Raw genomic sequence first — 24,504 nt, forward strand, 5'->3', positions numbered from 1 at the left:
ATAGAATACATGAACCAATACACATTAAAAAAAGTCTGAGTGCTTAAAAAAAAAAAAACAAATCAAACCCTTTATTAATAAAATCATTGAGATCCAGTAAGAAAAAAATTCCTCTCAAGTTTTTTAAATCAAAGATCACACAACTCTTTGGTGAAGATTTTAACTGAATAAAGAAGCAAATTTCAGTAATCTCTAAATCATGAGAGTAAAATCATAGCTAATAACTGGAAAGATACGGTTCCCTCAAAAAGTAACCAAATTGATATAGTTCATGTATTTAAAAGAAACTACAAAAGTTAACTTTTCATTGATGACAGTCAGCACACTTGCGTCTGGACCAGTTTTGAGAACTAAACTACAAACCCCAGAATATAGAAACATCTGCTTGGCTTTAATTACTGAGCTGCTTGCCACACTATTCTTCTCACAGTACGCCATTCCCATGGTTTTTTTTCTTTTTCACAGTAAGTAAATTGGCATTATAAGTTCACAATATACCATCAAGATAACAATACTATGAATATTAATTTAATATCTCAAGCAATAGTAGTTAAAGAAAACCTCAAAGTTAAAATATTGTTGTACAGTCTGAACTGGACTACTCTGTACAGAATGATACAGAATCTCTGCAGGCTAGTTATACGATCAGATCCCAGAGTTGTATTTTAAAAAAAAAAATACTAAAAATCCAAAGCAAATCAAATTTTAGTGACAAAAATATAAAATGAATTGATAGCAACTAAAACGCACAAAGACAAGAGGTATCAGAAGTTCTGTATGACTATCCAGCAAGAAAACAGTTCTTGAGCTTTGTAAATTTTTGGATTAAAAATCAGAAATAAAATCTTTGTTTTCTATTTTTATTCTGTAATTCAGAATTGTAATAATGCCGCCAATGGTTAATTATATTTGTAATTCTTAAAACTGGGGCATCTTCCTTCATATTTATGATTAGTCACTGATTTGCTGAAAAATAATGAGAAAGACCACAGAGAATGAAGAAACAAGCTTTCTTAGGAGGCTGACCAACAAGATCATCCTTTTGCCAGACCCTGAAGTTGTGAATTTCACAAACTCCAGAGCTGAGCTGGGGCACTAGAGGGAGAGAGACAACTTTTTCTCGGATGCTCACCATTCACATTTCCCACTGTTCATCCCTGTCCCCAAGAAGGGGAGAGATGTTACACATTCTTCTGGTCCACATTATCATTTTTGATCATCTTATGTGAAAACCAAGGGTTATGTAAGAAAGTGATTTTTTTTCATTGGTTTTGAGACCAGGTCATCCAGGTAACAACTAGCACATTTCTGGAGAACTTGAATGTTTCACAGCAATGACTAAACCAGGGCAAGAAGGATGTGATCTTTTCTGAATTCTTGACTTACCTTTCCTGAGGATCACACCCCAAATAGAAATACCCTACTCCAGAAAGGAGAGGCAACAGGTAAGCTAGGATTTCTTATTGCAGGACTATTCAATAGGGAGAAAGCAGACAGGTCAATAACCGGATATCATTAAATGGATTCAAGGCCGAAGGCTTTTGATTTTAAAGTGAAGACTCCCACTTCCTCCTAATGATTACAGACAAGTCCAGCCCTGTCCAGGGAGATGCTGACAGCCTCTTAGAAGTGAGAGGCCCGGCTTCTGGTGGCTGAACCTTAGTACAGCTTGTTGTGTACAGGGTAGAGTAAGGTCATGTGTTCTGCCCCTTTGAAAGGCAACTTTTCGTTGGAATAATAGTGTACCACTTCAGGGATGCTGTCAAACACGGCGCTCGTCTGATTCAGCGTGTACTTGTTGTCTTTGGTCTGAGCCACTATGATGTGGACGCATCCTTGACTAGTCCTGAACAAAACAAAAATGGAGGCAACGTGAATGAGCAAGCCTCCCCACTGGGAACCATCCCAGTCAGGTTCACAACAGACTGATGGGCTCTCACTCCTTCCCAGAATTGCTCTCTACAAACAGAACACGTTCATCATCCAACACCCCAGCAGAGCTCTCAGAAATTTCGCAGTCCTCAGCTAAATGTGTGTCATCCTTGAATGGTTTATCTTGCTACAAGTCATCAGGTACTGGACCAAGAAGAAAAACTAGCAAACAAAAAAAGGAGCTCCCTACTTGCCTCCACGTTCCCAAGCTAGTGCTTAATCCCAAGAACCCAACCACTGTGGTGAGATTTAAACTCACCCCTCTCACCATGGCTAAAAGGACATAGGTAAGGCTCCTTCCTCCTCTCCTCCAAAAGGAACACATGAATATTAATGAATTATGTATATGGGGTCATAGGAACAATAGTGACTCAAAAGGTTAGATGAGAAGCTCAGGGGGTAGTGTGTTTATATGAATGGCGGAGGAATAATGTGGAAAAGGACAATGATGATGGTTACACAGCTCGAAGCATGTAACCAATGTCACTGAACTGTACATGTAGAAGCTGCTGAATTGGTATAAGTTTTGCTGTGTACATTTTCTCAAAAAAAAAAAATTATAAAAACAAACAAAAAGGAAATATATGAATAAGAAAAAAACATTTCCCCCCACATCTGGAAACGCCGTTCCTAGCTGTATATAATGACAGCTGGCACCAAAAGCTCAGAGATCTAATCCACAAGTACCAGTTTCAGAAACAGAGCAAGGCTATTCCTGGTATTGTATATCTGGTGGCCTATCCCGTTTTCTGAGCCACAGCGCTCAAACACCTCCCCCCCCACCTCTTTCCCCCTCCAGTCTGATTGTTTCAGCTGCAGGGGCTCAGCTTCCTCAGGAAGGAAACGCTGTTAGGGCTCTTGACAATGATCCTCCGATACAGCACCACTGAACTCGCAGGGCAACGAGAATTTCCATGATCCAAACTCCACCAGGCCTACCGGGCAGAAATATGTTCTCTGTGTACGACCAGACAGGGACAGTAATAGGCCAGTCAGCATTTCCTTCTTCACCAGAACAAACTAGCATCAAAATTACACTTGGCATTTTGACAATCAAGGGATCTGATTTATTTAAGTTCAAAAGACTATGGAATAAAAGCACAAATGAACTATCCTATTAGGAATTATCCTTTTTATCAGGACTTAATTCTCTACCGAGAGGGCCTCCTGTTAGGCCAGCTCATGCCAGGTGGCAATGGACACAAGTGCGGGTGAAGCAGGACCCTCATTATCCTAAGAGATATGGGGGTATTCACCCAATACAAATTTGCATTCTAGTCAGGGTAATCTCCTGTTCCTCTGTCTAAGCAAATTTATCTTATTTTCTGGCAATGTGTGCACCTTCAAATTATATGTTTTTTGATTGTCATCTACCCATAATTAGAAATACTATTACAGTGTACCCATTCTGTTGTCACTGCTGGTGTGCTGTCGAGTCCAACTCACAGTGACCTACAGGATAGAGCAGAACTGCCTCCTAGGGGTGTTCTAGGCTGAAATCTTCACAGGAGCAGATAGCCAGGTTTTTTCTCCCGTGGAGCAGCTAGTGAGTTTGAATCGCAGATCTTTTGGTTAGCAGCCAAGCATTTAACCATTGCACCACCAGGGGTCCTTGTACCCCTTGTCACATACACCTATTGCCATCAAGTTGATTCCAACTTGTAGCCCCTCTAAAGGACAGAGTAGAACTGCCCCGTAGGGTTTCCATTTTTTTTTTTAATCTTTATGGAAGCAGACTGCCACACCTTTCTCCTGAGGAGCGGCTGGTAGTTTGAACCGCCAACCTTTAGGTTAGCAGCCGAGCACTGTAGTCACTGTGCCACCAGGGCTCCTGTACCTTTCTTCTAGAGACAGCGAAATCCTACAGCTTAAATACTTACTTTAGTGCAATGGAGTACCTACTGTTCCCTGACTCGCTATTTCGAACCAGGTAACCAGCTTCTTTGCAGGGTTGTAGTAGACTCTCAGCCTCTGCACGGGTGATGGCACCATGATACCAACTGAAAAACGGGGCGGGGAATACCAGGAGTGTCAAAATACAGATCAAGGCAGGGCATAATTCCATAAAGCATTATTTGTAACGAACTCTTGGTAGATGCTCAACAACCTAAGCTAGATCCTGCTTCACATTTTGACAAGACACCATGCAGTCCTGGGTAATCCCGGATCACAAGCCCATCGATCCTACAGCAGTGAGTTAATGGGGCTGGGGTAATTCTACAATTTTTCACTCTAAACAGGACAATGAAATTTAAAATAAGGTTCTTGTGATACGGCGCACTTACCATTACACACAAAGGCACTGGGCTTTAAAAGTGGGTTTTCATCAATGAGCCCCACCCAGAAAAATATTTGTATTGTGTCCCCCCAAAATATGTGATGGGATTCTAACTCCTATACCTGTGGAGGTAATCCCATTTGGGAACAGTGTTTTCTTTTTTATGTTAATGAGGCCATATCAGTGCAGGGTGTGCCCTAAACCTAGTCACCTCTGAGTTATGAAAGGAGCAGGTTAGACACAGAAGCAAGCACAAGGAGCGGGGGGTAGGTGCCACGTGGAGACTGTCCAGAAGGAACTGAGGAATGCTGGGCTACAGAAGCTGAAAGAGGTAAGGATTCTCCCCAGGGCAGACAGAGAGAGACTGCTCCCCTAGAGCTGGTGCCCTGAATTTGGCCTTCTAGCCTCCTAAACTGTGAGATAATAAATTTATTTGTTAAAGCCACCCCCAATACAAGGCTATCAATAAGCTCCCATCCATTGTGTACAGGTGTCTGCATAGGAGACTCACGGCTGCTTCTCCAGGGGTAGGGCTGGGTCCACTCTCTCCCCCTCACTGTGGTCAGAGAGGGTTGGCTTCAAGATCTTCTGGGTCCAGCTCTTCTGTCTGTGGTGCTGTCTCACAGTCTCCTCCCTGGCGGAAGGTCGCTCAGATCCTTCGAACTGGACTGGAAGGAAGGCTCCATTTAACATCCGAGGCCACTGAAGGGATCGATGCAGGCTTCAAAGAAAAAACCTCCTTGCCTGTCTCAGCTCAGGAAAGAAACATTTTTCCCCTTTAAAGCAAACTATATATAAAATACCCTAGTAGAGCTGAGCTTTCTGCTAGCTTTGAGATCAAATCACACTGCTAGCATCCCACACAAAGTCATGTTTTCTGTAAGATATTCATCAGTATAAAACAATTTTAGAATATGAGAGAAAACCACTTTAATACATTTTGTATGTACTCTTTAAAAACTCTCAGTTTTAAGATTTTTAGAATAAAAGAAGAAACACGTGACAGGTAATGATTCCTTGCAAGAGTGTATATCGTTCCATGAAACCAAATGAGTTGTTACGAGGAAAAATAAAAAGAGAAATCAACAGAGAAACTACTGAATAATGCCATAAAACATGCTATGACATCTATGCTGGACAGAAAATAAAGGGATGAAATGAGAAACACCTAGCATGGTACTGAGAAAGTGGCAGATGCCCAAAGAGATTTATTGGAGAAGAAAAACAAGCAAACAAACAAAAAAAAAAAAACTAAAACTGGTTAGGATGTTTGCTATCAAAGATAGCAATCTAAAACCTAACCAGGTGCTGTCAAGGCAGTTCTAACTTGTGGCAAGCCCGAGTGTGTCAGAGTAGAACTGCACTCCATAGGGTTTTCAATGGCTGATTTTTGGAACCAGGTTGCCAGGACTTTCTTCCGAGGTACCTTCGGATATGCTCGAACCTCAAACCTTCAGGTTAGCAGCCCAGTACATTAAGCATTTGTACCACCCAGGGGTCCTTCTCTATTAACCCTTTATATTAACTATACTTTTAATTGCAAACCTGGCTTTACTACTAAAGGGAACAGATATCCCTACAATTTCAATCAAAGGTGAAAGAAATTATGTGGCCAGCCAAGTAGAAAAACTAGGTCCTCGGGGAAGCAGGAGAAAGGATTAACTCTAATATCTATTGACAACCTACTTACGAACTTTCTCTTAAGCTATTTTAAAATTCTCACTTGAAAAACTGTTTCCTTTATAAGGATTTTTGCCAAAAAAAAAAAAAAAGCTAGCTTCATTCAGCTTTCCAACAACATCTACCTGTAATCCATTTTATCCAATATTGCCATTTTGTAGAGATTTGAACAGATTTGAGAAGTAGTGTCAAGTAAGTTAGAAAAGGCTGCTCCCTGTCTGACGGCTTCAGCGGTGGCGAAATAAACACACAGTAATCAGGTTAAGCTTTTTTAAAAACAGCCATATAAAGCTTTTCCAAAAAACAGAAAAACAATAGCACATTGCAAAGAGAAAGAAAAATAATAAAAAATAAATGCAATTTAAGAGTTCAACCTGGTTTCCCAACCAGGGCCTGATTTTTAATTCTCGGTATCAAAGCCCTTGGAAAAAAGATACCTTACAGTGAGGAGCAGAAGGAAAATCGACTTGGCTGAAATGCCAAAGGCGGGGGGGCGGGTTTGGCAGCGCACGATGCACCTGCTCGCAGCCGGCGGCGCTCACCTGACAGTGCGCGCACTATCTGCTCCTTCTTCCACTCCCACGGCTGCTCGTACTCGGCCGCCGGCCGCTCGTCGTTCTCGGGAAGCCGGCCATCCCCGGGCCTCGCCTCCGCCCGCGGGCCTCCTTCAGGAGTGTCGTAGAGCTGAGGCGGCTTCCCCAGGAGGTCCTTCGAGCTCCGTCTTCGGGCCAGTGTCTCGGATTTCAGGCCATTCTCCCCCGACTCACAGGGGCTGTCCAGCAGCTGAAGCGCCTTCACCAGTGGGTCTTTGGAACCTCGTCTTCTAATTTCTGAAAACACAGACGGTGTCAACATGCCCAACACACTTCATGCACCAGACCTTGAAAGAAAAAGTGCTGTGAAAGCCCTGTAATTCACCAAATTACCTCTTCACCTCAGACAGTCTGTCTGGTTGAAGGTGGCAAGTAGCTCCAAGATTGTTCTTTAATGGGCTGATTACCACCCAGCTGTGCTCTAAAGGCGTGAGAAGCAACAAAGGAAGGTGCCTACAGCTTTCCTCCAGTTGCCTGAACCAGATAATGCCATCAAGGCATACTATTAGGGATTACATCTGAGAGAGACAGGCGCTTCTCCAGGGTGCCACCTGCAGTTTGTAAGAAAGAGAGTAAGATCTGACCTCAGGGCAACCTGCCTCACACTTTCTGGTCTTGATGTCAGCCCAGAATCTGAATCTGGTTCACCTTCAAAGTTTCTGCATCTCGTTAGGAAGCAAAGATCAATTTTAATAAGCATCAGCTTAGTGTTTACTATACCTGAAGCCTTGCACCACATATCCTGAGGCGGAGATATTTATGTACATCAAATATAACTCCTGATTTATAATCAGTTGCCGTCGAGTGGACTCCGACTCTTGGTGACCCCATGTGTGTCAGAGTAGAACTGTGTTCCATAGGGTTTTCAATGCCTGATTTTTCAGGAGTAGATTACCAAGCCCTCCTTTCTAGGTGCCGCTGGGTAGACTCACACTGCTAACCTTTCTGTTAGCATTCGAGCACATTAACTGTTTGCACCACCCAGGGACTCCTTCTGACTTCTCAAACCAAACCTGTTGCCACTGAGTCAATTCCGACTCATAGCGACCCTACAGGACAGAGTAGAATTGCCCCATAGGGTTTCCAAGGAGTGCCTGGTAGATTCAAACTGCCGACCTTTTCGTTAGCAGGTGCACTCTTAACCACTGCACCACCAGGGCTCTTTCTGACTTCTAGGCAGTGTCAATACAGTGGAGAAGTCAGACACATTCGCAAATATAATATCAGGCCAATAACTGCAGGGTAAACCAAAGTAAAAGTGGTGTTATGGGGGGGGAATAATAACAATAATGGTAACTAAACAGCTAACACTTATCAATGGCTTATTGTGTTAAGCACTATTCTAAGTGCTTTGTAATTGCCACGACCTGCCTATGAGATGGGTACTAATATTAATATTCCTAATATTATAGAAGAGAAAGCTAAAGCAAAAGTTTAAAGAAATTGCCCAAACCCATAAGTGGCAAAGCCTAGATTTAAAAGCAGGAAATTGGGCTCTAGAAACCATACTCTTAACCACTATACTTGGATGACCCCCAAGCAGAAGAGAAATGGAAGATGAGTTGACTTTGATAGAGAAGGTCATTTCCAGTGGAGGAAACTGCATGAGCAAAGATATGGAGGTGGGAATTATAAAGGGCTTGTTCCCATGAGTTGAGAAAAAAGTTGAAAGCACAGGAGGCCAGGAAAGAAGAGAGGTAACAGTGGAAGATGGAAAAGTAGGCAGGCCGGGCACCAGAATGTAGAAGTTTTAAAACAAGGATAAAAAGTTTAGATTATTCTGAATGCAATGAAGAACCACTAAAAATTTTCCAACAGGGAATAATGATTGTATTTGTATTTCATTTGATGTTAACTCCAACCACAGTGTACAGGACGATACAAACTCACAGTGACACTACAAGTCAGGGTAGAACTGCCCCATAGAGTTTCCCAGGAGCACCTGGTGGGTTCGAACTGCCGATATTTTGGTTAGCAGGATTAGCACTTAATCACTACGCCACCAGGGTTTCCATACGGGATGATAAAAGTCAGAAGAATTTGGTCTGAGCTGAGGCATAGAAACAGATGCAAAAAACCTGATGCAAATCAACCAACCAACTAACCAGCCAGCCAGTGGGAAGGAATCAGCCTTGTCCCTGGAGTTAGCAGCGTTTGGCCCCGGGGCCTTGGCGGGTAGAGTTAAAGACTACTCAGATGAATGGATAAATAAATTATGGTATATTCACACAATGGAATACTACGCATCAATAAAGAACAGTGATGAATCTGTGAAACATTTCATAACATGGAGGAACCTGGAAGGCATTACGCTGAGTGAAATTAGTCAGATGGAAAAGGACATATATTGCATAAGACCACTATTAAAAGATCTTGAGAAATAGTTTAAACTGAGAACAACACATTCTTTTGTGGTCACAAGAGGGGGGAGGGAGGGAGGGTCGGAGAGGGCTATTTACTGATTAGATAGTAGATAAGAAGTACTTTAGGTGAAGGGAAGGACAATACTCAATACAGGGAAGGTCAGCTCAACTGGACTGGACCAAAAGCAAAGAAGTTTCCCGGATAAACTGAATGCTTCGAAGGTCAGCAGAGCAAGGGTGGGGGTTTGCGGACTATGGCTATTAAGAAAACATTCTGCATCCCACTTTGAAGTGTGGCATCTGGGGTCTTAAATGCTAACAAGCGGCCATCTAAGATGCATCAATTGGTCTCAACACACCTGGATCAAAGGAGAATGAAGAACACCAAGGTCACAAGATAATTATGAGCCCAAGAGACACAGAAAGGGCCACATGAATTAGAGACCTACATCATCCTGAGACCAGAAGAACTAGGTGGTGCCTGGCCACAACCGATGACCGCCCTGACAGGGAGCACAACAGACAACCCCTGAGGGAGCAGGAGAACAGTGGGATGCAGACCCCAAATTCTCATAAAAAGACCAGACTTAATGGTCTGACTGAGACTAGAAGAATCCCGGTGGTCATGGTCCCCAAATCTTCTTTGGCTTAGGACAGGAACCATTCCCGAAAATAACTCATCAGACATAGAAGGGACTGGACAATGGGTTGGAGAGAGAGGCTGATGAGGAGTGAGCTACCTGTATCAGGTGGACACTTGAGACTGTGTTGGCATCTCCTGTCTGGAGGGGAGATAGGAGGGTAGAAAGGGTTAGAAACTGGCAAAACGGTCACGAAAGGAGAGACTGGAAGAAGGGAGCGGGCTGACTCATTAGGGGGAGAGTAAATGGGAGTATGTAGTAAGGTGTATATAAGTTTATATGTGAGACTGACTTGATTTGTAAACTTTCACTTAAAGCACAATAAAAATTAAAAAAAAAAAAAGACTACTCTGAGTCTGGACAAGCAGACTGCCAATATCAGCCACGGAGGAGAATTCAGAAGCATCACGTTGCTGTTCTTCTAAATGTCCATCAGGAAGCCTCCAATCTGTCCTCCACCTGGTTATAATCAAGGAAGGCTTTTCTCAATGCCAACACCTGATCTCATCATGAATACCTCATAAGCTGTAAACAAAGTGCAAACTGCTCAGAATGGCATAGTAAGCCTTCTATGACCAGATCACTGTCTCCCTCTCCAGTTTCTTCTCTCAACACAATCCAGACCCTGTTCCCCCACAATCCAACTCTTTGCTCCAACCAAATGGAACTTCTGACGTTCTTTGTACACTACACCCTCTTATGCCCACCAGTGTCCTGATCACCTTCTAATCCTTTGAAATCTGAGCATCTTCTCCTTTCTGTAGAAGCCTTTCCTGCTCACCTTCTCTCCTGCTGACCCATAGAGTTGATTACCACCACCCCCTACCTTGGTGCCACTATAATGCCTTGTACTTCTCCCACTGCACTTAATTTGTTTGTTGGTGTGTCTGTGTTTCCAACTTGGTGGAGACTGCCAGGGCAGGGACTACCATGTCTCGTCTATCAGTTGTATTAAATTACTGATTGGGTGGTTGGATAGTTGGATGGATGGACAGATGGATGGGAGGAGAGAAGGAGGGGAAGGAGCTCCGGAAGTTCTCTAGGCAGGTGACAGTGTGGATCTGGAGCTTAGAGGGAGATGAAGGTCAGAGGCACAAGTCAAGGAGTTATTCACAGACAGGTGTTAATACTGGAGAATGAAAGTGATCACCAGAGAGAAGGAGGTCAGATTGAAAAGAAAGAGGATCAAAGGCAGAACCTGGGACTCCTTCAGTTAAGGGTGAACAGAAGAAAAGGCATCGGCAAAGAATACTGAGAAGGAGTGGTCAGGTAAGCAGGAAGAGAAGCAGAAGACTATAGGGCTCTGGGCTCTGGAAACAAAGGAAGGAAAGACCTTCTGTGATGGGCATGGTGATATTCTATGGAGAAGAATCAGTGACTCAATGGGATGGCTATAACAAGAGAATGACAAATGAAAAGATTCAAGAAAAAAGTTATTAAAATCAGAACATTAAATTGAAAACGACATTTATTTATAGGGTGAGGTCATAGTTCTTCTGGAAAGGAGCCCCCGTCTGAAGCTGGCTCCAATCCTACATACTACGGCTACACATTGGAATCACCTGGAGAGCTTTAAAAAAAATGGATGCCTGGGTCTCACCACCAGAGGTTCTGATTTAACTGGTGTGGGGCATAGCCTGGGCGTCAGAGGTGTAAAAGCTCCCCAGGTAATAATGAGCAACTAAGAAAGAACCACTTCTATACCTCCTGGGTGCCTACAGTCCCATCTCAGTTCCTCCTGTTCTCCAGGGCTAGCCTTGTCATTGCAATCCCAAGGAGAAAGGTGCTTCCTGTCTCTGAAATGTCCAAATCAGCCTGTGAGAGTTAGAAGAACCCCTTTCCCCGATCCCCACCCTGGAAATGTACCTGGGGTCGTCTGAGGTCACACAAGGAGTGGGTGACTTCCAATCCTATAGGCCTACTCTAGATGGAGAGATGGAAAACAAGAAACAAAAACTCTGCTCAGCTCAATTAAGATTGGAATTTTTAAAAACAACTTTTTTAAAGAACTAAAAAAAAAAAAAAAACTCCAGAAAATGCAAACGAATTCAAAGGGTCAGTATAGAATTTTTAGGTTTCTGATTAAACCTTGTAAGTTTACCTTCAGACCAGACTGCCTAGCACAGGCCCAGGAAATCTTCCCCAAGATCCTCACCTCAGTTCTGTTCCAACTGAGATAAAGAGAGTTTATCCCAACTTTAAGCTAGGAATCCCACTGACAAGGAAATTTCAATAAGTTTGTGTTAAAATGATGTACAACGATTAGTATCTTATTACACATGTGTTTGAGTGATTTTTGAGGGAGGTCCTTGTATTCTTTCTCCTTTGGACAGTCTATACACTAAGGGTTCTAGAAGGAACACTGGAAAGCATACAGTTGAGAATGTTCTTGGTCCTGGGAAAAGGCAAAAGATCTGGTGTGCAATGTGTAAGTGCTCAGCTGGTAACTAAAAGGTTGGAATTGTGAACTCAACTAGCAGCTCTGCGGGAGAAAGACCTGGTGATCTGCTTCCCTAAAGGTTATAGCCTAGAAAACCCTCTGGGGCAGTTCTACTATATCGCATGGGTTCACTATGAGTTGAAAGTCGACTTGATGGTACCTAACAACAACAACAAACAATGTTTAATTAGGGGAAAAAAAGGGCTTGCTCTCAGGGCCCCTGCACCACTTCAAGCAGAATAACCTCCCAGTAGGCTCCAACACCTGGCTGCCCCCAACCTGAGGGACCACAGAAACAGAAACAATCCAGGGGCTGCAAGCCGACCCTTCCTGCAGGGAGAATAGCCCCTGACGTGCAGAGCCAGCTCCAAGAGGAAACAAGCCTGAGAAGGAGGAAATGGCAAGAGGAAACTACACCCTGGCTGCCGATAGAGACCATTTACCACAGCAGACAACAGAATGCAGGGAACAGGCTGCAGACAAACACCCATTTGCAGCAAGGGCTGAACGGAGCACCGACCTGCATCAATGGAAATACTGAAAGGTCTCCCTTCTCAATTCCCAGTTCCAGCTGTGCATAATTATGCCATTTATATTTAAAAACATTGCTGACAACTAAGACTTTCTTTTAGTAACTTAATTGTAGTGAGCAATAATATTCTTCTGTAATTGTCCAGAATTCTCTTTGAAAATGGAATTCTCTCCCTGGAGTGTCTAAATAATAACTAATATCTGGGCGGTGGCACAAACAGTTAAGTATTGGCCTACTAATCAAAAGGTTGGCGGTTCGAGCCCACCCAGAGGGGCGTCAGAAGAAAGGCCTGGCAATCTGCTTCCTAAATGTCACAGCCATGAAAACCTTATGAAGCAGTTCTACTCTGACACACATGGGTTCGCCGCAAGTTGGAACAGACTAGACGGCAACTGTTTTTTGCTTTTCATTTTTCTAGAAGACCTGGTATCTCATGGAAGTCCCGTAATGCTGTGAGGGACATGTCACCCCCACTTTCACAGGTGGAAAAGCTGAGGCCACAGTTGTCGGCAGTGAGGGGAGGAGCCATTTATTACTGACCCTGGAGCCTGTGCTTCCTGTACCCTACTCTACTTTGTGGCCAAAGGGAAGATTTCATGTAAAATGTTGATTACAAATTTCTAAATAATGAATCTTTCCCCTAGCCCATTTCATGATGTTTCCCAAACATTAAACTTAGAGCCTCATAATGTCGTGGGCTATGTTCCTTACAGGACCATAAACAGGACTGTTGGCAACTTTTTTACTTACATCTTTTATCAATGTTCAAGTTTGTTTTTTTTTTAATTTAAACTTACTTTAATATTTTATCAAATAAATTTGAAGATATGAACAAAAATCAGATATAATTCGGAAACCCTGAAATTTAACAAGTGGAGACAAATGAATCAAAAACAGTTCTCTATTTGTTTTTGTTTTCCCCCGTAAGTTTTTTTTTTTTTTAAAGGAGACTCAAACAATGAGGTTGTCCTTTAGATTTGACTATTTAAATAAACCAACAAAACCACTTTGAGACAAAAATAGTTTTTTTAAAACCCACCCTCCAAAACACTCAACTGGAGCTCCGTAGCTGATTGTTGGATGACCTGGCACCTCTACTTTTCAGCTGTGTAATCTGGACAAGTTACTTAATTTTTCTGAACCTTAGTTTCCACAACTGTGAAACAGAGACTTCTAAAACCCACATTACAGAGTTATTGTTAATGTGGTGATCTGGAAAGCCTGGTAGCTAGTAAGCACTCAACTGCTTGCAGCAAGTATAATATCAGCTACAGAAGGCATTCTCACAGGGAATGACAGCTGTCTTAGGAAATGTCTAAAGAAGACCCTACCAATGCCAAAATTTTAATTTGGCAGTTAAAACCTACAATGCTAAATTATGTAGAATATTTCTGCTAATCATTTTAGCTAAAATGTTCATGCTAATTCAGCAAAATGACAATAAAGAGCTTTACATGAATGCTGTCTGTATCGGTCGTCATCTTTTTATGGAAAATCCTTTGGGTAAGTCTAGGTGAGAATTTACCATGAAGGTTTTGGGGGATCCAGGGAACCTGGCTTCTTGTCCCACAGTTATTTGGCCATAGGGAAGTATTCAATTCCTCTTAGCTTCTGCTTCTTCCTCTGCTCCCTAATTCAGAGGCAGACTGTGATTCCCTTCCTCATTGTCTACTTCAGGGCACTTATATTTTACAGTGACTTTTCTTCTTTCCTGGTGTTAGGCCTGGTTCCCCTTTAGGCTGTAAGGTCCACAAGGGCCGGGATTGTGTGGGTCTCATTCCCTGCTCTGTGCTCAGGGCCCAGAACAGGGCCTAGTACATGGTAGATAAATGTCTAATAACTATTTGGTAAAAAAAAAAAGAAAAAAAAATTTTTTTTTGATATAAATACCTCCTTCTTAGCCCTGCAAAGAAGCCCTGGTGGTGCAGTGGTTAAGCATTTGGCTGGGAACCCAAAGGCTGGCAGTTCGAATCCACCAACCACTCCTTGGAAACTCCACGGGGCAGTTCTACTCTGTCCTATAGGGTCGCTATGAGTCGGAATTGACCCAACAGCAATGGGCTTGGTTTTTTTGGTTTAGGGCTGCAAAACAATGTCACAGGCAGTATTCTATACACCCAAGATATTGTTACAAACAGGTGTGTTCTCCCCACTTAACAGGTAAAGGCACGGCAGAGGTTGGGTGCTCCACAGTTAAATCATATTCATGAGTACCCTTCTTGTGCAGAAATGCTGAAGCCAACCAAAAAAATCCTGAATGCTTCTCTATAAATATTAAAAATCCCTGAACTTGGACTTGATAACCAAGCAACCTGAACCAAAAAAATAAAGGGTCTGGGAAAAAAAAAAAAGACAAAAAACCAGCAGCAAATCATTTATTTCCAGTTTCCGATAACTCATTTCCTGTTATTCTGTCCAGCTGTGTAACCTATGGGTAGAATAAGTCGAGGTATAGTCTCTACACTGAATGAGAAGTGGCTTTGTGATAAATGTTTTCAGTGAATGAACTTTAAAATACACTAATGTCATATTTTTTTAAGTTAAGGAAAAAGTATATTCAGATTATTATCTTAGAAAGTTATTTAATTTTTAACACATACATTTGAATTTATTCACCAATTTGAATATATTATTTCTGTATTTCTAACTACATTTCTTCATGTAAACTGCTTAAGACAGAGCCTGGAGCTTAATAAACACTCAAATATTAAAAGCTAGTTATTATGATTATTACATTTATTTCATGTTGGACAATCTTGACTTTTGAATACAACTTTGTGAGTCCGAGCAGAAAGATGCCGTACTTACGTGTAAAGTTTAAAATGTTCTCCCATACATCATTTCAAAGCTTGCTGTAGGGAGCAGACCACTCAACCTGGAGTGGGAATACCTGGGGTTCTAATTTCTGCTGTCCCTTACAAAGTGTTGTCAGCAGAGGCAAGTCAGAGTCTCTCTGATTTTATTTTTTCCTGTAACCAGGGGACAGTATTGCCATCCCTAGTTTACAGAGCTCTTGCGGAGTGGGGGGTGGGGGGGATATATGAAAAAAAAAAGATATATTCATTTTTAAAAAGCATAGTACTTTCCCTATTATCAGTGTGGCCCCACAAATCAACAGCTGGTATAGTACAGATAAACCACTTATTCCAGTTAAAGAAAAAGAGAAGAATAAAAACCTAAGAACAAAGAAAGGGGAAATCAAAATAAAGCATTAACTCTTTTTTTAGAAATTCCTTTTCCTCAATTTTACGTAAAATTAAATCCACTTTCCTATTCCCTTCCAACCTCCACTATTTTTTAAAATTCTAAGTTCATTTTCATTTCCTTTCATTCACAGATTTCATTGGGGTCACCAGTCCAGTGGCCTGGCCAGGGTGCACCCTCCCCATTGCGCACCTTATCTTTGTCAGCAGAGAAGCAGGAAACAGAGCTGTGCTTTCCTGTTGCAGCTCATTTCGCTCCGAAGCCTGTCCTGACCCTTCCAGGCTGCTGCAGTTAGCCCTCCGCTCAACTACTCTGAGACTATGCTCTTAGAGCCTGAGCCTGACAGCTTTTCAATCTGTCCTTAAACAGAAGAAACAAAGTCTTTAATGTCTGACCAATTATTTCTTTCCCAGGCATGAAACTCAAGACACTCAGACAAGGCTCCCTTGAGTCAGCATTCAGAAACTACGTTTTTCATCGTGGATCAAAGAACTTTTAAGGAAAATTAGGTGAATAAATTATTTACTTTAAAATTCACAAATAAACCTAAGTAACGATGCTTTACTTAAATATCGTTTGCACCAACTGAAAAGGACTGTGAATAAAAGGGAAAGGTTTGACACCAAAAATGAGAGCAATGGCTTAGCTCACAAGTTGGAACCAGGCCAACCTGAAAAATTACAAGATTAATCAACTTTGGTTTGGGGTGGTTTTCCTTGATGGGCTTGTTCACACCAGTGATTAGTAATCATTCTTTAGTAATTAAACCTTTTGCTCCAATGTTGTACAGCTTGTTTAGGAATCAATCTTTTACTACAATACAGAGGATCACATCATGTTTACAGCTTTTAACAATTTAAGATCCTTTAAGTATGTATGGTATAGATTTATGACTCCTATTGTGGATGCCAAAAAGAAGCCCTAGTGGCCCAGTGGTAAAAGCGCTTGGCTGCTAACCTAAGAGGTTAGCAGTTCAAACCCGCCAGCTGCTCCGTGGAAGATGGGACAGTCTGCTTCTGTAAAGATTCACAGCCTTAGAAAACTTATGGGGCAGTTCTACTTTGTCCTACAGGGCTGCAAGGAGCCCTGGTGGTGCAGTGGTTCAAAGCTTGGCTGCTAACCAAAAGGTTGGCAGTTCAAATCCACCAGCCACTCCTTGGAAACCCTATGGGGGCAGTTCCTCTCTGTTCCACAAGGAATCAACGTGACGGCAATGGGTTTGGTTTTTGGATAAGGTCACTATGAGTTGGAATTGACTTGGGGCCATGAGTTTGAGTTTGGATGGATGGATGCCCAAGCTTCTAGAAGTGATGGAGAAATGTATAGAAATAATCCCAAAGCCTAAGATTACATTCTGAGCAGATCTGCAAACTCACAAGCATCATCTTGCCTAAAATTAGAAAAACTTCAAAGACTCCTGTAAACTCTAAAGCTTTGCAGGATACAAAACCATAAAAGAAGTTAGATATTTCAATCTCATTTTTTTGAGTCTAACATCTGTTTCTTTCACAGTCAGTAAGCTAAGTCTCTTTATCCCTTTTCCCCAAATATGCACTGGTTAAGGTTAGTATAGGAGTCCCTTGGTGGCACAAATGGTTAACCACTGCCAAAAGATTGGCGGCTGAAACCCACCCAGAGGCACGTTGGAAGACAGGCCTGGTGATCTGCTTCCAAAAGGTCACAGCCTTAAAACCCCCCTGGAGTTCTACTCTGCACACACGGGGTCACCATGAGTCAGAACTGACTCAATGGCAACTAACAACAAGGATTAGTATATTACAATGCTCAAGCCAGTGTGAGATTTCCGTTCTTATCAAGCAACACCTGGTTACAAACCTGTTATCATTTGCTGCGCATCATAGGGTTCCATGTACCCGTCATTCTCTCCTCCTCTCTCTGCATCCCTTTGACCTTTTGTCCTTTTGGCATCATAGGGGTCAGCATAGTCTTCTAAAATGATGACCTGTAAAAGAACGAGAGAGGAGAGTTGCTAAGGATTATCATACACCCAAATGTCAATCGTATCAAAATGGCTATGGAAATCTGCAGACCTCAAGAGAGGTCAAAATCGCCAACCAGTTCTAGATAGCTTTTGTACCTGAACGCGTTATTAACCCAGCTAAACAAACATCTGACTTTTTTTTTTCCCCAGTATAATTGATTTACAACAATTCACCTCAACTGTTTTACATATCCTCATGGCTCTTTTCACTCCTTTTCCCTCCCCAAGCAATCAAGCATTTGCTGGGTTAGAGTATGGCTGGGGTGGGCGGTGAGGAGGAGAGTGTCTATGACTTTGGAACATAAAGAGATGAACTGACCCACCACGTACCCCAGGATTCTGGTCTTTTTGCTCTGGTGAGCAGAGCAATGCAGTTCTGGTGAGTCAGTCAATCACCCAGTAACTACTGAATATCCACTTGAAGGGAGTCATCCGAAGCACCCAAGGGATTCAAAATAAGCCCAAGGCTGCTTTCTCTCTGGGGTGCAATGGTTAAGAGACTGGCTGCTAACCAAAAGGTCGTCAGTTCAAATCCACCAGCTGCTCCTTGGAAACCCTATGGGACTGTTCTACTCTGTTCTATAGGGTCACCACGAGTCAGAATTGACTTGATGGCAATGGCTTTGGGTTTTTTTTTCCCTAAAGAAACAGGCTTCATAAACGAGTGATACTAAGTAGTACTGTGGGACTTCTAGGTTCAATAATTCGTAGGCAGACTGATTTGCACAGACTATAGTCAGATAGAATTCTCATCCCTACCTGTCAGAATATATCTATCTTTCCAAAAATAGGGAGGTGAGGGAGAAGCAGTGTGTATGGAATAGTCCTATTCTGCAGCTGCTGGGAGAACACCTTTAAAGAGAAGAAGCTCCAGGCCTACTCTACACTAAGTGAGGAGGAGGGAACAACCTGGATGCTCGGAAGAGATGCAGAAGTGATGTCCGTGGCAATAACTAGGCAGCCACTGTAGAGGGCTGTGACTGCACTCATTCACTCGATCCCTTCTACTTGGCTGCCCGTTATGTGCACTGCATTTGCAAGTTGCAGTGAGGAACATGAGACATGATACTTAGCCCTGGGCTTCCAAGCACCTACGATCTAGTCAGAGTCAGGGAGATTAGCGACTAATATGCGAACTGAGTCCTCATCCATCTTTCCATGGCTCTCTCCTCAGCGTGTGGCACATGGTAGGTACGCTGTAAATGTTTGGGGAAAAAAATGAATGGAGGAATGAACAAAGTACCCAATGCAGATGACATGGCCTGTGCTTCAGACTCCGGGTGGGTGGCATGTTTCACGCCTGGGCAAGAGAAAATTAAAGTTTCCATGACAGGAAGTGAGTGCCTGGGCCAGAGTCTGAAAGCTTAGCTTGAGCTCTTCTCTCTCCCCATTTCAGGCAGGAGAGGTGATTAAATAAACCAACTCATCCTGCAAGAATGGAGCGAGTCCCTCCTTATACTCCTTTTCTTAAGTTTCCCACATTGGACAGCATCCAGAAAACCTCCAGTGTGTAAAAATCAGGAAACACCTTCTTCTCTTTTGCGTTGCAATTTCCTTCAGAGCACTTCCTTGTCATATTCTATATCCCCCACAGCCCTTAAGGCCCTATGTGCCTTTTCCTATACGACTGCTCTCAGCAAATGTTCATGGAATGAATGAAAGGGGGATAATCTTGGAGAAGCTTCTTTACTAGGTAAGGAAAGACGGAGCTTCCAAAGCAGGAAAGAGGTGGGATGGCCAACCCATTCACCGAAACTTTGAAACCCACACTTACACAGTTTAGAGTTTACCATTCTTTATACCCAAGAAGGATAAAAATTATATATAATTCTAGCTTGGTAACTCCCCCTGCTTGTCAAAATTAAAATAAACCACATTTATAACCAGTTACCAGTTGCTGCCCGATTGATACTGACTCATGTGTGTCAGAGTAGAACTTTGCTCTCTAGGGTTTTCAATGGCTGATTTTTCAGTTGTGGATTGCCAAGCCTTTCTTCCAAGGTGCCTCTGGGGGGACTTAAACTTCCAACCTTTTGGTTAGCAGCTAAGCTAGTTAGCCATTTGCACCACCCAGGAACGCCAACCATATCTATAAAGTCAAATTTAACAAAAGAAGAGTATCTCATTCAACGACTATCTTCTAAACTGTTAACAAAATTAAATGGATAGTACATTTCTGCAAAACACCCCATCCCTAGAACGACTTTTCAATATGAAGCCTCCTAAGTCACTCAGGAATCAGTGCATTTAAGACCTTCAGAAACACATCCTCACCCTCTCTTGGCTATAAAAACCCCTAGAGTTTAGCGGGTTCACCATCTATGCTCTCCTCCCACTGTTTCACTTCTTGCAGAGGAAACGTGGTCCGAGAGAGGCTGTATTCTTACCGTGTCTTGCTGCTTGATAAGCTTGCCCTTGTCCAGTTCGGGGCCCAGCGAAGAAGGAGAAGAGGACGCTGAGGAAGAACTGCTGCTGCTGCTGCCGCTGCCACTGCTGCTGCTGGGGTAGCTGCTCTTCCCGTTCTTCTCCTGAGTGTCCACCTTGATGAGCCTGTTGATGTAGGTGCTGCAGCCCGAGATCTTGGCCGCGCCCCGGTGGGGCTCCTCCTCGGTGGCCCGGGAGTTCTTGCGGCCCTTACCCGCGGCGGCCTGAATCAGCCCCTGTAGGCTGTCCCGGGACAGCCGGCTGTCCTTGGGGGGGCCTCCCGCCCTGCCGCTCCCCAGCTCGACCGCCGAGTTCTTGCGGCCCTTGCCCGGGGTCGGCCCGGCCCCACCCGACTCCGAGTTCTTGCGCAGTTTGCCGCCGCCGCCGCCGCCCGGCTTGGCCCGCTCCGACACGGTCTTCAGGTTCAGGGGAAACTCCTTGAACCACTTAGCCGCCATGAGGGGGCCCCGGCCGGCACGGCTCAGGAGCCGCGTGGCCGCGGAGCAGGCGAGCGAGGAGGCCCAGCCGAGACACGGAGAGGAGCCAGGGGCCGGGGGCCACTGCATTCCCCGGGGCTGGGGCGCTGCAGGCCGCGGCGAGGCCCCGCGAGGGCTGCTCCGCTCGCCCCGGGCCAGCACTCGCCCACGCCCGGCAGGGCGGGGCCCCTACGGCCCGGGCGGGGGGCCCGGGGCGCCGAGCGGGCGGGCGCGGGCGGCCGCTCCGGACACGGACGGCGACAGACACGGCGCACCGGGGCCCCGCCCGGGCTCGTCTTCAGCGCCTGCACGGCCCGGGGGCTCCGCGGCTCTCCGGAGGCGGCGGGCGCCGGGGACTTCCCCTTGCTTTTTCCTCCCGCGGCGGGGGAGGTCGGAAGCCCCCCGACAGCCCTCGCCACCGTCCTACGGGCGAGAGGGGATGGAGCAGAGGCTGCGGCAGTGTCCCTGGCGCCGCAGCGGTAGATGGACGGACGGCAGGCTGCCCATCCTATCCGTGTGCCCCACCCCTCCGAGGATGGCGCCTCCCAGCCCGCCACCTCCCGCCCAGATCCGGGGGCGGCGGGGTAGGCGCCTCTGGCCTGCTTGCCGGGACCTCCACACCCCGAAAGAGGCGGGTCGGAGGGTGCGTGTTCGGGAGAAGGTGACAACAGCTGCACGTGCTGGCCGGCCGCGCCCTCGCGCGCAGAGCCCGGCACTTGTGCGCAAAGCGGTCTCCATGTGCAGAGAGCGCGTCTCCGCCGTGCGCTGCCCTCAAACGGCCCGAGTGCGCCACGTGCGCCTTTCAGACCCATGAAGGAAGCCCCGACGCACCAAAAACGCCGGGAGGGCCGCAGCCACTCACTACACTCTTTGTGCAAACACTTTCTATTTAGGGTGCTTGGGGGCCAGGGGCGGAGACAGCAGTCATTTGCTCCCGCACAGGTCCCGCTGTTCTGCCGGGGAGTGGCCCTGGAGCCATAGGATCCCGCTCTTCCCGCCCGGGGCCCGGGCTGCGACCCGCCGGGGATTGGTTGCCGAGAAGCGGCACCGCCCCGCGCCCGTGCGGGTCTCGGAGGAGGCGGAGCGCTAAGGGGAGAAGGCGCGAAGGCTCAGCGCCTGGGCTGCACTGAGGACGCGGCGGGCCGGAGGAGGTACGGCTTGTTGGTTCCTTGGTTCCAGGCTGCCGGGCGACGGGTTTCGGGGTCCAGGCGGTGGGGGGCAGCTGTGGAAATTGCATGCCCCATTTCCACTTCGGGGGTGGAAGGGCGAGCTGTGACCGCTTGCGCCAGCTTCGTCTACAGAAACCTGGTGTGCATGCTGAGGACAGCTTTGTGCAAAACTAGGGGCACTTTACGTGACAAGACGCCTCTGCCATCCCCCTTCACTTTAGAAGCAGTTTTTCTTTTTTTTGTCCTTTTTTTAAAAAATGCCTTAGTTTAAAAAGGAAACCCTGTTGGCGTAGTGGTTAAGAACCACCGATGCTAACCAAAAGGTCGGCAGTTCAGATCCACCAGCCACTCCTTGGAAACCCTGTGGGCAGTTGTCCTCTGTCCTGTACGGTCGCTTTGAGTCGGAATCAGCTGGACGGCAATGGGTTTTGGGTTTGATTTAGTTTAAAAAAGTAAACGTGCTGTCTAAGGACGCAGCACGTTGTAAATCCGCATATACAAGTCCTGGGAACTGAATGATTCGGCCACCCACCTACCCCATTTGTGTGGGTGGTGGTTTGTGAGGTGGAATGGGCTAAGAAATGCATGTCACACCAGCCAGTCTTGAAAATGCGTCTTGACTTAAAAAAAAAAAAAAAGAAAAAGCTTTATTGAATATAATTAACCTGTTTTACGTGTACAGTGGTTTTTCAGTCTTTTTTGGTATATTCACAGAGCTGAGCAACCTCCAGCACAATCTAATTTTAGAACATTTACTTCACTTCAAAAAGAAACGTTGTGTCCATTAGCAGTCACGCCTCACCTCCCCAGCCCTAGGCAGCCACTAATCTACTTTCCATCTCTACAGATTTATCTGTTCTAGACTTTTCCTAAGTGTGGAATCATGTAATATGTGGTCTTTTGTGTCTGGGGTCTTTCCTTAAAAAAAAATCATTGCCGTCGAGTTGATCCAACTCATAACGGCTGTAAAGGACAGGGTAGAGCTGCCCCATAGGGTTTCCAAGGAGTGCCTGGTGGATTCGAACTGCCGACCTCTTAGCTAGCAGCTGCAGCTCTTAACAACTATGCCACCAGGGTTTCCTCTGTCCCTTAGCATCATGTTTTTCAGATTCATCCATTTTGTAACATGTATCAATGTTTCATTCCTTTTTTTCTGGTTGAATAATACATTGTATGGCTGTGGGGAGCTCTGATGGTGCACTGGTTAAGCACAGGTCTGCTGACTGAAAGATTGGTGGCTGGGAAGACAGGAGTGGCAGTCTACTTCTGTAAAGATTTACAGCCTTGGAAATGCTGTGGGGCAGTTCTACTTGAGTCGGAATCCACTCTATGGCGGGGGGGGGGGGAAGTTAACAAGTATGCATATATCACATTTGTTCATCAGTTGTTTTCCACTTTTTCACTATTACAAACCGTGCTGCCGTGAACATTCCTGTGCAAGTCTTTGTATGGACACATGTCTTTATTTCTCTTGAGTAGATATGCAGGCCTGGAATTGCTGGGTCTCATGCATAACTCCATGTTTAATGTTTTTGAGAAACTGCCAAACTTTCCCAGAAAGAATCCTAAGCACTTGTTACTGTCTGCCTTTTTGATTCTGGCCATCCCTAGTGGGTGTGAAGTGTTGACATTGTGATTTTGATTTGCATTTCTTTGATGAAGTTAATGAAGTTGGGCATCTTTTCATGTGCAAGTTCACCATTTGTTTATATTTGGAGAAATGTCTATCCAGATCCTTTTCCCATTTTAAAAATTGGTTTGTCTTATTATTACTGATTTATAAGCGTTCTTTATATATTGTTGACATCTTTTTTAAACATAAATAAGATATTTCTCTACAGTGTGAGATAGAGTGGAAGCCCAAGACTTTGGAGTCAATAAGATCTAGAATTAAAAAACGAAACAAAACGAAAAAACCAGGCTTCTCCGTTAATGAGCATAGATACTAAGTGATCTTGGACAGATTACCAGATTATTCTCTTTGAGCCTCCAGGAGATCACCTGTAAAATGGGATAATCATGCCTTTTAGGAGCCCTGGTGGCACAGTGGGTAAGAGCTATGGTGAGCTACGGCTGCTAACCAAAAGTTGGCAGTTCAAACCCACTAGTCGCTCCTTGGAAACTCTATGGGACAGTTCTACTGTAGGGTTCCTATAGGGTTCCTATGGGTCAAAATCGACTCGACGGCAACGGGATTTTTTTTTAATGCTTCTGTCATGGATTGAATTATATCCCCCCAAAAATGTGTGTATCTATTTGGCTGGGCCATGATTCCCAGTATTTTGTGATTTTCCTATATGCTGTAAATCCTACCTTTGTGATGTTAATGAGGGAGAATGGGCAGCAGTTGTGTTAGTGAAGCAGGACTCAAGTCTACAAGATTGCATTGTGTCTTGAGGCAATCTCTTGAAATATAGAAGAAAGAAGTGAACAGGGAGACAGGGGACCTCATAGAAAACAGTGCCCGGGAGCAGAGGGCATGTCCTTTGGACCCGAGGTCCCTGAGCAGAGAAGCACCTAGTCAGGGGGAAGATTGATGAGAAGGCTGACAGAGAAAGCATTCTTCTGGAGCTGAGGTCCTGGATTTGGACGGTTAGCTTACTTTACTGTGAAGAAATAAATTTCTCTTTATTAAAGCTATCCACTTGTGGTATTTCTGTTATAGCAGCACTAGGTAATAGCCTCTTAGAGTTGCAGTGAGGATTAAATGACACAATGGGTATTAGCTGCTTAGAATGCACCTGGCAGACAGCAGGCTCTTAAAGATGTA

General features: G+C 44.6%; 1 protein-coding gene across 1 annotated transcript; it reads right to left on the reverse strand.

Annotated features, from left to right (window-relative positions):
- Positions 1–52: 52 nt before the first annotated feature.
- SHE (Src homology 2 domain containing E) lies at positions 53–20,751 on the reverse strand. Its single transcript, XM_049880640.1, has 6 exons — positions 20,053–20,751; positions 17,500–17,626; positions 6,433–6,720; positions 4,722–4,878; positions 3,813–3,932; positions 53–1,846 (listed from the first exon to the last, which is right to left on the reverse strand). The coding sequence occupies exons 1-6, from the start codon at positions 20,653–20,655 to the stop codon at positions 1,660–1,662; spliced, it is 1,482 nt and encodes a 493-aa protein (XP_049736597.1). The 5' UTR covers positions 20,656–20,751; the 3' UTR covers positions 53–1,659.
- Between the last annotated feature and the right edge of the window lie 3,753 nt (positions 20,752–24,504).

This window comes from Elephas maximus, chromosome 3 (genome assembly GCF_024166365.1).
Source record: "Elephas maximus indicus isolate mEleMax1 chromosome 3, mEleMax1 primary haplotype, whole genome shotgun sequence".
NCBI classification, from domain to species: domain Eukaryota; kingdom Metazoa; phylum Chordata; class Mammalia; order Proboscidea; family Elephantidae; genus Elephas; species Elephas maximus.